Source organism: Astyanax mexicanus, chromosome 20, assembly GCF_023375975.1.
Source record: "Astyanax mexicanus isolate ESR-SI-001 chromosome 20, AstMex3_surface, whole genome shotgun sequence".
NCBI classification, from domain to species: domain Eukaryota; kingdom Metazoa; phylum Chordata; class Actinopteri; order Characiformes; family Acestrorhamphidae; genus Astyanax; species Astyanax mexicanus.
Window position 1 is genome coordinate 31,508,976 of NC_064427.1, and position 14,082 is coordinate 31,523,057.

General features: G+C 40.2%; 1 protein-coding gene across 28 annotated transcripts in view; it reads left to right on the plus strand.

The window, feature by feature from the left end:
* Window positions 1–14,082, plus strand: part of dlg2 (discs, large homolog 2 (Drosophila)) — a 440,002-nt gene that overhangs the window by 218,500 nt on the left and 207,420 nt on the right. Inside the window, exon 1 of one of the 28 annotated variants that reach the window (XM_049468852.1) lies at window positions 8,522–8,732. The exons of 26 other annotated variants lie outside the window; for them this stretch is intronic. In XM_049468852.1, the coding sequence (XP_049324809.1) occupies window positions 8,655–8,732 (78 nt within the window). In that variant the 5' untranslated portion in view covers window positions 8,522–8,654. Of the gene's footprint in view, window positions 1–8,521; window positions 8,733–14,082 lie in introns of those variants that run through there. One more of the 28 variants, XM_049468856.1, reaches the window with a different exon arrangement.

Genomic DNA, 14,082 nt, shown 5'->3' on the forward strand with positions numbered 1-14,082 from the left:
TTGCTTTTCTGGTTTGGAACAGTATCTTGCTGTGCAACCCAATTATTTTTAACTTCAGCTCATAAACAGATGAACAGACAGAGTCTTCAGAACTCTCATATACAGTATACACGATTCATGGAGCCTTCAGTAATGGCAATTTGTTCAGGTTGCAATGAAGCAAAATATATATTTTTTCACAGGATTTCAGATGCTGCCACTATTTAAAGCTGTTTAAAGCAACACTAATTAGCATTTTTACATTAAAATAGCAGCTTAAAATCTTTGATTGTGATGCTACACTGACAGCAAACTGCACTGTGTAACTTTAGTGATGTTGGAAGGACTATAAGGCAAACTTAGCATCCTTTATTTTTTTCAAAAATCATCAGTGTGCCTTATAATCTGGTGCATCTTCTGTATGAATTTCACCAGTCAGGTTGTAAAGAGCAGTAAAGTCACTCCACTGAAGTGCAGCATTATACAGGGGTTTCAAAATTAGCATTAGCTGCTACCCGTGCTGTTCAGAGGTGAATATTATTAGCTCAGAGATGTTATTGGCCTGTAGCCTGCTGCTAACTGTGGCTAGCTCTGCTGGAGCAGTATTAGCATTAGCCACTAACCACACTATGTACTAGCTCTTTCGTCATTCAGACGTGGTTATCATCAGCCTGTAAATAGTGCTAGCAGTTAGCTGCTAATGCTTATGCTGCTGCACTCACCATAGTGGAAATCTGGAAATCTAAGCTTACTGGAAATAAACGGAAGCGCATTCATCGCCTAAATAAATCATTTTAAGGAGAGAGATCTGTGAAGATTAACATCCAACATTCGTTTGACTTTAAAAGTATTTTTTTTAAGAATTATTTTTTTTTTCACATAACTTAGCTTAGCTTTAAAGGTCTCATCACCCAGCGGCAAGACCTGCCGAATTAGAAGGTAAACATGGAGACCCCCCTGTTCCTTACTAGTGTTGCATAAAACCACTTATAGTGCACTTTATATTTGAAAAAACAGACCAGAAAATAGAAGTTTGTTGAAAGTGCAACTTATATTCTGTTGCGCCTTATAGTGCGAAAAATCCGGTAACCAAACTCATCCGTTCCATATGTATTTTTTTAGTATTTGGAATCAGTAACGCATTATTTTTGGAACGCAATTTATTACGCTACCAAGTTTGAGCCCAGTTGCGTCACATACTGCCCCCTGCTGCTTTTATAGTTTTTTTTTTCCACTATAAAAACTTGCGTCTTAAGAAGAACAAGTGTGATTAATTGCAGTTAATCACAGAATATAGTCATGATGTCGTGATTAATACAATTACGTTTTTTCATCACTGATGGCGAACTTCAATATGAGTGAATTTTGCATTCAAGCCTGGATCTCATTATCAATTAAATAACCATGGCTAACTCCTTAATTATCTTTTTGAAAAATGTTTGATAACGTTCTCTTTGATTAATATTTCATTTTATTTGAATTTGATCTAAAACCACTTTGACGAATATGCAGCTAAATACTAAGAATCCAGGAGAAAAATCCAGGAAGTCAAATACTTTTTCACACCGTTGTGAAAAACATGTGTACTGCAAAATAATGTCTGTAGAGAAGACCAGAACCCCCCCACACACACAAACACACACCTCCCTTCCTCACATTCATATAACTGCACTCAGCAGATGTGCAAAAGAGCTGATCCCAGATCAGCGAAGTTAATCTCAGCAGATGTATACATGTAGGCTTGTGCTCTGAGTGGGAGGTTATATTTATGGGAGCTGAGTGTATACGTGTGGAGCTGTTATGAGACAGAGAGCTTTACTAAATCCCCTGCCAGCCGGATCATGTTCCTGCCTCTCCACCTGTCATATGTTATTCTTCTGTTCAACACGAGTTCATCTGCGTCTGTTCCGGAGACTCTGAGCCCACCAAGATCACCCTGTTCCTGTTCTACAAGCTGCTGAGTTTTTTTTTTTATAAACCTCTGCGCCACATCTGGACTGGAAAAATATGCTGGAGTCTAGAATACTTGATGGTAATTGAGTAGAAAATACATAGTTCATTTGGTTTGGTAAGCGCTGCATCGTTACTAGATTACCTGTATGTGGCGGAGTAATACATGGAGAGCTTCGGGTACAGTGCATTACCGGCTGATAATGTCACTCTTAAAATGCCTCTCAGCCAATCAAATTGCAGGGTCGGAACTAACTGTGGTATAATTTTAAGTAATTGCTGCCTCAACATAATAGTTTTGCCAAAACTCACTTTATTGGAAGCTTCGCTCCAACTTTGGGACTTGTTCTGTAAGTGTGCCGCTGCGACGTTGTGTTTTTGAAGCTAGGCAGCACTTTGTTGTCAGCACAGCGTGAACAACCAACCTTGATATTGTGGTACTACACTGACTGCTAACTGCACTGTGTAACTCTGGTGAAGTGGGTGGGATAAAATTAGGGGGAGGGAGCACAATCTTAATATTGGCTCTCCATCAAATTAGAAACTTCTTTATTGGAAGATTCAAAGGACACCATTTTTAGATTATGTAATGATTGTATCTCAACATTTTTAGCACTTTGTAGTAGTTAAGATTTAAAGCAATGACACTGCATTCAAATACAAGTACAACTATAAAAGGATAAATGTGGGGGTGTTGTAAAATTTTGAAATATCATGGTATTGTGATATTTTTTTGAAGTACTGTAATGATTTCAGATTTTTTATTAGTAGTATATATGTAGATAAGATATATATAGATATATAAAAATCTCAACAATACTCAGACCTCTGCTCTTACCAATCTCTCCTATCCCGATTTTCAACAGAGGTAACTGCTGCAAAATCCTCTTTCTACAAAAGGAAACTGGAAGAATCAGCATCTGACCCTCGCAAACTCTTCACCATCTTCTCATCTCTTCTAAACCCTCCCACTCCTCAACCTCCCACAACCCTCTCCCCGGATGATTTTGTCAACTCCTTTGAGGAGAAAGTAGCAAATATCCGCCAATCCTTTCCTCCTGCCTCTACCCTTCCCACCAAGCTCTAGCTTCCACATTCTACCTCTCTGTCTCAATTCTCTCTGCTTTCCACAGATGAAATCCTTCATCTTCTACATTCTAACAATCCAACCACTTGCCCACTTGACCCTTTACCATCTTCCCTCTTTCAGACAATTGCTCCTGACCTCCTTCCGTTCATCACTCACATCATTAACACCTCTCTATCATCTGGTCATGTTCCATCAACTTTTAAGACTGCCAGAGTGGTTCCTATCTTGAAGAAACCAACTCTAGACAGCTTGTACGTTGGCAACTACAGGCCAGTTTCTCTCCTCTCTTTCCTTTCCAAAGTCCTTGAGCGTGCTGTCTACAACCAACTTTCTCTCTTTCTCACTCAGAACAATCTTCAGGATCCAAACCAGTCTGGCTTCAAACCTGCACATTCTACTGAAACTGCCCTCATTGCAGTTACAGAGAAGCTTCATGCAGCAAAAGCTACTAACCTGTCATCTGTTCTGATTCTGCTTGATCTCTCTGCTGCTTTCGACACGGTCAACCACAGCATTCTCCTTTCCATCCTCACCAGCCTTGGAATCACTGGCTCTGCATGGCAGTGGTTTGCATCGTACCTGGAGGACCGTTCCTACCAGGTAACTTGGCAAGGGGCAACATCTGCTCCATGCAGACTCTCCACTGGGGTTCCACAAGGCTCGGTGCTTGGTCCTCTTCTTTTCTCACTCTATACTCGCTCTCTGGGAGAAATAATATCTTCTCATGGATTCTCATACCACTGCTATGCTGATGACACCCAACTAATCCTTTCATTTCCTCCTTCCGACACTCAGGTTTCATCCCGCATCTCAGCATGTCTCAATGATGTCTCGATGTGGATGAGTTCTCATCACCTAAAACTCAACCCCAGCAAGACTGACCTTCTGTTCATCCCAGGAACTACAAGCCCTCACAACAATCTCTCCATCTCTTTCGAGAACTCACTGGTCACTCCATCGGCAGAAGCAAGAAGCCTCGGTGTAGTAATGGATGACCAGTTATCGTTCTCGAGCCATATTGCAAATCTGACTCGGTCATGCAGATTTCTCCTGTACAACATCCGAAGAATTCGACCGTTTCTGTCTCAGGATGCCACTCAGGTGCTTGTGCAGTCTCTTGTCATCTCAAGACTTGACTACTGCAACTCTCTACTGGCTGGTCTTCCACTGCGAGCCACCAAACCACTACAGTTAATTCAGAATGCTGCAGCACGACTCGTCTTCAATCTTCCGAAGTTCAGTCATGTGACTCCTTTGCTGCGTTCCCTCCACTGGCTTCCTGTTGCCGCCCGCATCCGATTCAAAACCCTGACGCTGGCCTACAAGGCAAAAAACGGACCAGCACCTTCATACCTGATGGCGATGGTCAAAGCCAGATCTGCACCAAGAGCTCTTAGAGCTTCCAGTACGGCTCGGCTCGAACCTCCATCACTCAAAACACACAGAAAACAGACATCCAGACTCTTCTTTGTGCTGGCACCAAGGTGGTGGAATGAACTTCCACTGGATGTCAGAACAGCAGAGTCACTCACGGTCTTCAAACGTCGACTGAAGACACATCTTTTCAAAGAGTTCCTAAACTAATAAAAAAAAAAAAAAAAAAAAAAAAAAAAAGGTTCCTAGGTGTAGTAATGGATGACCAGTTATCGTTCTCGAGCCATATTGCAAATCTGACTCGGTCATGCAGATTTCTCCTGTACAACATCCGAAGAATTCGACCGTTTCTGTCTCAGGATGCCACTCAGGTGCTTGTGCAGTCTCTTGTCATCTCAAGACTTGACTACTGCAACTCTCTACTGGCTGGTCTTCCACTGCGAGCCACCAAACCACTACAGTTAATTCAGAACGCGGCAGCACGACTCGTCTTCAATCTTCCGAAGTTCAGTCATGTGACTCCTTTGCTGCGTTCCCTCCACTGGCTTCCTGTTGCCGCCCGCATCCGATTCAAAACCCTGACGCTGGCCTACAAGGCAAAAAACGGACCAGCACCTTCATACCTGATGGCGATGGTCAAAGCCAGATCTGCACCAAGAGCTCTTAGAGCTTCCAGTACGGCTCGGCTCGAACCTCCATCACTCAAAACACACAGAAAACAGACATCCAGACTCTTCTTTGTGCTGGCACCAAGGTGGTGGAATGAACTTCCACTGGATGTCAGAACAGCAGAGTCACTCACGGTCTTCAAACGTCGACTGAAGACACATCTTTTCAAAGAGTTCCTAAACTAATAAAAAAAAAAAAAAAAAAAAAAAAAAAAAAAAGGTTCCTAGGGTTCTTAACATGATTAAGCTCTATGTATCTCTTGATCCTAGTCTACAAACTAGCTTTGGATATCTTAAGTAACTTTGAAGCACTGTTGTAAGTCGCTCTGGATAAGGGCGTCTGCTAAATACCATAAATGTAAAAAATGTAAATGTAAGATAAGCGGTGGCAGACAGTCTTTCATTTTTTGTTGTGTTTAAGTCCCGCCCACTAGATCACACTAGATGCACTATATCTTTAGATCCCACTGTTCTGATCGAATAAAAAGTAAACATTTATTTTACTTAGATTTGATGCACTTGATGGTATATTAATAGTTTGACCATTTTCCTAAATTCTGTTTAAAAAACAAAATCTATATTTTGCTTACAAAATCGCAATATAACACAACACAATGAATCATAACTTTCCAGAACTGTCGAGAACAGTGTGCTGTGTGTGCATGACTCAGGGAGTGAGTTCAGGGAGTCTGACATGTGGGTAATAGCACTGATTTAATTGAACATAAAACAAGGTGTCGGTGGCACACACACACACACACATAATGAGGTGTGACCATTAGCTTTAATCGATCACTTCCTTTTTAGGTTCTACACACAAAAACACATACACACACACACACACAGACAAATGTGCACAGATTAGATGATTACAGTGACTCCAGAACATCCTCCCATTTGCTCCTGTTGGAATAATCATTAGCCTTATATTTAGTTTACAACAGTTTTATTACAGTGTGTTAACTGAGTTATGTTTTTTCAAACTTGCTATAAACACTAAAGGCTTCTAAATAAATAATGGCTTCAATTGTAAAGTAAAAATCATGAATTTCACTTAAAATTTTACTGTGCAAAACAGAAGCCTAATGTTAACCATGTCCAAGAGTGGCATCAACTGTGTGGTGGCAAGACCAATCAGTATTCCACAGCCCAAACCTTTTTGGAAGAAATATAAACACTTCGAGGCCTTACACCCTGTGCAAGGCGAGACTTGATGCTCATTGCTATCTTACACCCTGTCAACAGTTTATTTCCAAGCCTTGCGACTGCACCTTTAAAATAGCACTAGCATACAGGAATAATTCTATACCGATGGGCGTTTTTTTTTCTTTTGGAAGTTTTTATTTCACCAGCAGAAAACACAGGTGCTTCACTGACTGAAATGAACCTAGACAACAGTCAGTCATCAGAGTTCATTTCTTTAGGTGCGTCGTTAAACACACAGGCTTCAGAGCACAAACCCAACAATAACTCAACAATAAACATAATAAAGTTTAAAATAACATTGCTTTTCCTTTAAATAAGCTCACTTAAATAAATAAGCGTACCTTAACAGAGGTTTGAATCCTCTGAGACACACAAAGCGCTGCGCTGTTAAGATAGAAACCTGTCAAAATCAGAGTCCACCTGCCTCTTAAAGGGAATGACAGCTCAAACACACACTGATTGGTTTATTACAAGTTAAACCCAAAACACACCCATAATTAAAAAAGAGAATGAATACATATCTTTTGCGCATTTCAAGCCATGCAAGGTATATTTTTTTGCACTCTCATGATACCAAAGACAAAACGACACGCCCTAAATCAAGTTATGCAATCCGCAATTAAGCTGTGCGCTATAAATCGTTAAAATAGGGCCCAAAGAGACAAGAAGGACAATCCAGAATGATATCAGCAAATTACATAAGCCAGGGTCTGTCATGGTATGTTTTTTTTGTTTGTATCGTTCTATAATGGCAGCGTTAATACAAAACAGTACTTTTTTTTACAAATCATAGAGCAACAAATGCTGCCTTACAGCTTTGGAAAAAAATTAAGAGACCACTTCGGTTTCTGAATAATTTTCTCTTATTTTGCTATTCTATAAACAACAGACAACATTTCTCCCAAATTCCAAATAAAAATACTGTCATTTAGATAATTTATTTGCAGAAAATTAGAAATGACTGAAAAAACAAAAAGACAAAAAAAGATGCAGAGCTTTCAGATCTCAAATAATGCAAAAAAAAAGTTTCAATCAATCAATATTTGGTGGAATAACCCTGATTTTTTTAAACACAGGTTTTTTGTTTATGCATCTTGGCATCATGTTCTCTTCCACCAGTCTTACACACTGCTTTTGGATAACTTTATGCTGCTTTACTCCTGGTGCAAAAATTCAAGCAGTTCAGCTTGGTTTGATGGCTTGTGATCATCCATCTTTCTATTGATAATATTCCAGAGGTTTTCAATTTGGTAAAATCAAAGAAACTCATCATTTTAAGTGGTCTATATTTTTTCCCCAGACCTGTATCATGTTTTTTCCTGCATTTTTCAATAAGAGAGTGCAGAACCACATGCTGCACACATTGCGTAGGCATGGCTGTGGAAGAAGAGGGTATGCAGTATATATCCTGTTTTAGGGAGAATGTGTAAAAATAGATTCTTAGAGTGAAAAATGCACCCTGTGCTGTTTCAGACCTGTGTTGCAGACCTGTGTTTGTGGGTATTGTGTGATGGTTTAAACTTTAAACTTGGCATTTTCATTCAGCAAAAAGCCAAACGTAATAAAGAAAAGGGGAGGAATTCAGACGAATCGCTCAGAGGAACCTTTTACTTTTTCACTTTGACTCTATTCCATTCCTTCCAAATGGAGCCTGAATGGGGCTTTATGCTCTAGTTGGTCTTTGCAGGTTTAGCGGCATTGCTTTGTGTTTGTGATGGCGGCGTGCGGGAGTGTGCGGGGTTGGTTTGGGTAGGATGTGATGTGATGGGATGGGGTGGGGTTGTGGTGGGCTGGGGTTGGGGTGGGGTAGAGCCTGTTTTTTGATGCTTCAGACAGACGCTGGCCTCAACCTCCCACTGGCAATATGTAAATACATCTACAAACAAGAAAGAAAGAGCAGAGCGGCACAGAGGAAAAGCGTGCACACGTGTGTGTGTGTGTAAGTGTGTGTGGATGAGAGAGAGAGAGAAAGAGAGAGAGAGAGGGAGAGAGAGAGAAAGAGAGAGAAAAAGAGACTGGAGACTGTGGAGAGATTTCTCTAGAGATGCTTAGAGTGTCTTGCCCTCAAGTCCCACTCCTGCAGTGTGTGTCTCTCTCTCTTTCTTTCTCTCTCACTCTCTCTCTCTCTCTGTCTCTCTTTCTTTCTGTCTCTCTCTCCCTCTCTCTCTCTCTCTCTCACACACACACACACATGCTCGCTGTCTCACCTGCTGTGGGCAGTGTGTGTAATATTACTGAGAGAGGCAGAGGCGAGCGGCGCGAGTAGCTCCTCTCTCTCTCTCTCTCTCTCTCGCTCTGTGTTTCTCGTGCCGGCTGCTGCTGATGCTAGCGACTGCACTGGGCTGTTTACTCATAATTCATACCGCGGGGTTGCGCTCGGATCCGCTATGCTCGCCTCCATCTGGTACGCCAAGAAGCTGGGGCGCAGGCTCGTGCAGAACGCCAGGAAAGCCAAGATGCAGAAGGTAAGAGTGACAGGGACACATTTATACGTGCTGGTCTGAGGGCAGCATGTACACTATCTATATATATATATATATATATATATATATATATATATATATATATATATATATAACATAAATATATATATATATATATATATATATATATATATATATATGTGTGTATATTTATATATTTGACTTGCAGTGTGTTAAACAGCATGTCAGGGCTGATGCTGAGCAGGTTTCACGCTGGGCTCTGTATGCGATGGTTGTTCTAATTTTGGATTTGGGTCTGAGTTGTGTGGATCAGAGAGGGATTCCCAGATTGGAGTTCTCTGGAGTTCTCTGGAATTCTGTGGAATTCTGTGGAATTCTGTGAGCTGTTAGAATGGCTTGGAGTGAGAGCAAGGATAATAGCAGGTGATCCTCATTAAGCTTGTTGATTGTGGAGGGATTTATTGTGGTTTATAAGGATGTTTTGCTATACAGATTTTATATCTGTTCAGAAAAAAATATATCTGCTCCTGAATTTATCCAAAAATGCTCTTACTTTTGAATGGAAGTCAATGTAAATGTATTTATAATAGTTTTACAAACAATTTAAGTGCATTTCTATTGGTCTATTCAATGGAGAAGTAAAAATTATATTCGTAAAAAAAGTAAAAATGGACAAAAATGAAAGTATTTTATATTTTCATTGGACAGCAGCAATATTCTCTATATACAGCTCTAGAAAAAAAGTAAGAGCCGACTTAAAAATGATGAGTTTCTTTGATTTTACCAAACTGAAAACTTCTGGAATATAATCAAGAGGAAGATGGATGATCACAAGCCATCAAACCGAACTGAACTGCTTGAATTTTTGCACCAGGAGTGTTAGGAGCATAATGTTATCCAAAAGCAGTGTGTAAGACTGGTGGAGGAGAACTAAACAAGATGCATAAAAACTGTGATTTAAATATATGATTAAATTATGATCTCACTCTCTCTATACTGTATAAATATATATCTTCCTCTCTTTTTTCTCATTAAAGAAAGAAAGAGTCTGATAAGTGCTGATACAAAGTGCTGATTTTCAGTAGACCCATAATTTTAAGCCATGCTACGCAAAACCAAAATTACCACTTTGTTCAGCTTCTGCAAGTGGATTCTAGAAATCACCCTGGCAACTCATCTCTTCTCCTTTAAAAAAAAAGCTCTTCTCTTTCTGCTGAGTGTGAGCGTTTATTGGTGTTAAGAAGAGCTGATTTGCCTCACAAGTCTCTTTTTCACCACTGAACAGCACTGAACACTCGCTACAGCCACAGCCAGAGTCTGGTGCAGACACGTGAACGGATCTACAGTGTGATTTATACTGTATTATGTTGTGCTGGTAGAATGTGACGCAATGGCAGGGATGCCCACTCTCCCACGTTGAATATGAGAGGCTCTAATCTCAATTTGTACGGTCATGAAAAACCAGGAAAAGTAATGGAATTTAAAAACTGTCATTTTCAGGCTTGGATAAGTTTTGGAAAAATAAAAATACTCAGAAAGTTTTGGAAAAAAGTCATGAAAATTTGCTCTACAAATACTCGTGTTTCAGTTTATCGATGGAGAAAATCTATTTTGAGCTCATAAATACGTCAGCTCAGAGTTCATTCAGTAATTAAGCCCTACATAACGAAGCTCTCTGGATCTGTCACACATTTTATTATTAAAGATTGTGTGTGAACATTTTATCTGATTCATTTATAGTTTTAGTTGATTTTTGTATGTTTTTTTGTATGTATGGTCATGAAAATTTGACTTAAAGGCATGGAAAAGTCATGAAAATCATGGAAATTTATTGGTTAAAACCTGTATGAACCCTGTTTTTAATTTATGTATATTTTCTATTTCTCCTCAATCACCTTTAAAACGGACGTCAGATGATGACAGATGATGGGAAAAGTTTCCTACTGATGCCGTCTCTTCCAAACAGACTGGCATGAACATCCTTAGTAAAGAGTAAAGGAGTAATATAAGTAATAAAATAAGTAATAAAATGACTAAATGGGACAGGAACTAATATCATATACTTTTCTATTTTCCATAGAAGTTAAACAACATTGCACTGATCTGTTGGATATCTGTGTCGTGTATCTGCCATTGAATTACGTTTAGTCGCTTGTGAATAAATAAATGAACAGCGCACTCTCAACTGGAAACAACTGTCCACCTGTGGCATACAGTCGCACACTCATTCTTATGGAATTTTCTCTATTTATACTATTTGATTTGGTTAAAACAGACCCTGGATTATTTGTACCTTTAGCGCAGTTTGATTGAGCAGGTGAGAAAACATTAATTGCATTCGGGTGCAGATCAAAACAACCAGACCAAGACCTGCTAGAGGACGTAGTCCTCTGGAGCGGTTCGCTTGTGGTGAGAACAGGATCCGCTCTCGATCCGACTATTAAATATACTCCTTTTATTTGCTGATAAGGTGCAGTTTAATCTGATATATTAGCCAGATAACGATATAAACAAATGCTGTCTTTGCTCCATGCTGTTTACATGTGCGGTCTGTGCTGCATTCACTACTTGCAGTTGCATGACTCTGTTAACTATGTGTATATCTCCACTGCATGTTGCATTTTAATGCGTTTAGGTTTGTGCCTGTGTGAAACTAAACCAAACAGGAAGAGGGAGAAAATGTTTCAAGCAAACAATCTCAACTGATTCGTACCATAGAAATGACCTACAGGGGTAAAAATGCCCTTAGAGCCTTCCTTCAGGCTGGCCAGAATTCACTAACAAATTACCTAACCTCACTCACAAGATAACACCTCACAACATACACAGATGCGGGTGTTTCCAAGCCTCCGAGCCCACTAAGGTATCACTTCCTGATCAGTTCAGTTCACCTACTGTTATCTTGTCTTTTTGCATGTGAGTGTATACAATTGTCTAGATGGTTGTCTATAGGATTTTCACGGTTGTCTATCCTCTTAATTTGAGGCTAGACCAATGAAAATCTCCACTCCAAGAAAATTCTAAATATATTGTGAGGCCCCTACAGTGGGTCATCACTCTTATACGTATTTTATGCTGCACAAACCACTTGTTGTCATTGCTCCTCCTTCAAGTGTCAGAAAAGTAATGTAAATGTAAATCAGCCAATACTTGAGGCATTAAACCACCTTAACATTTCTGCAGCACAGCATGGGTAAACTGTGCAGAGGTAAGTGTGTTGGGGACTGTGTGTGTGCGGTTCACGGCCCACATTGCAGGGATTTTAAATTTAAAACCTCTGTTGAAACTCCTTGGACACCTCGCATATAATGGGTATCAGTATTGGCCTTATATCAGCAGAAAACGCTGGCGCGGGCATCGGCTGGCATAATGAAGTCAGTCTGATCCTGTAACAAATCTAGCCTGAAATGGCACACACTCACAGTGTGTGGTGTCATATTACTTGCTGTGAACTTCTTCCTGTGAGGTGTTAAGTTGGAGGCCTGGTTGACTCATCAGAAATGTGTCAGATCTTTGTTACAGAAGTGGTCACTCGGAGCAGAAGGCGTCAAGCGGCAGATTTTTACTCTTTTTTCACTGTGCTGTGTTACCCCTAGCGTGTTAACGAGGCTGTCTTACAGATTTTAGTGGAAAATGTTTTAAATCCATTTGTCTTGTAATGAGCTTTGGTTTATGGCTTTTATTTGTACTATTGGACCAGTGGATCAATGGTTATTGCACTGTTTTTTATTAACAAGGTATGGGTTTGATATCCAGGCCTGCTAAGCTACAGCTCTTGTTGGGTCTGGGCTAACCGAGATGCTATGGTTGGAATTGGGTTCATAAAGCTTCCATAGGTGGGATTTGGTTAATCAAGCTTCCATTGTTGGGTTTTGGGTTCACCAAGCTTCCACTGTTGGGTTTGGGTTCATCAAGCTTCCACTGTTGGGTTTGGGTTCATCAAGCTTCCACTGTTGGGTTTTGGTTTACCAAGCTATCACTGCTGGGCATGGGTTTACCAAGCTGCCATTTTTAGGATTGGGTTTACCAAGCTACGTCTGTTGGGATTGGGTTAATTAAGCTTCCACTGATTGGGTTTTGGTTTACCAAGCTTCCACTGTTGGGATTGGGTTTACCAAGATGCCACGGTTGGGATTGGGTTCATCAAGCTTTCACTATTGGGGTTGGGTTAGTCAAGTTTCCACTGTTGGGTTTGGGTTTACTAAGATGCCACTGTAGGGATTCGGTTCATCAAGCTTCCACAATTGAGATTAGATATGTCACACTGCCACGTTTTGCTCAGGTTTCACCAAGCTGCAACTGTTGAGTTGGGTTTTTACCAACCTGCCACTGTTGCGCATGGGTTCACCAAACTTCCATTGTTGGGCTTGGTTTCACCAAGCTGCCATTGTTGGGATTGGGTTCTCCAACCTTCCATTGTTGGGGTTGGGTTCACCAAGCTGCTATTGCAGCGATTGGGTTTACCAAACTGCCACTGTTGGGTTTGGGTTTACCAAACTGCAAATGATTGGTTTTGGGTTTACCAAGTTGCCACTGATTGGGTTTTTTTTACTTATTTTTATCCAATATTCCTCCCATAGCTGCATTCTCTGGCATCTGATCAGCCTATTCTGGGCAATGAAGTTCCGTCATTTATTTTCACCTTACTCTTTCGCCTTAACTTGAACCTGCTCTTTTCTTTGGTTAAACAGTCCAATATCCATAGCTGCATAGCTGATTGGCTGGCCACCCTCCCACACACACACTCACACACACACAGGAAACGTATCAGGACGTTGGTCCTCGTCTCATCATATCTTTTATTATTGTGTTACATTAATTAGCTCATACACATACAGACAGTACTAGTCTAGCACGTTGGCTTTATAAATATATATAAAACACACAAATCGACCAATGATATGGCAGCTAGCCTCATTATCTCCTGCAGGAATGAGAGAAAATGGATTGTATTGTTTGTGCAGCTATTTTAATAAATATTTTTTAGAATATTTTATTTACCATTCATTTAACTCTACTGTCCGTGCAACCAGCTCAGCTCCACAAACACACACACACACACACACACACACACACACACACACACACACACAAGACCTACAGAATTCTGCATCATAAATCAGCCCGAATATTGTGTTGTATAAACCAGGCTTTAGGCCACTTTCCCAAGGATATTTTAGCATCTGTCAAAACGTGTTTGTTGTAGGCATTGTTGTGGGTGTAGATCCATTGTAACTGGAAAACATTTGAGCATGAATGCCTATGAGTAAAATAAAAAAAGTAAAAACTGCTTTAAAACAAGCTACAGTGAGCCGTTGTTGTTGTTAGAGATCTTTAGAGTTTAGTATAATGGAAAGTTTAGGCTGTGAGT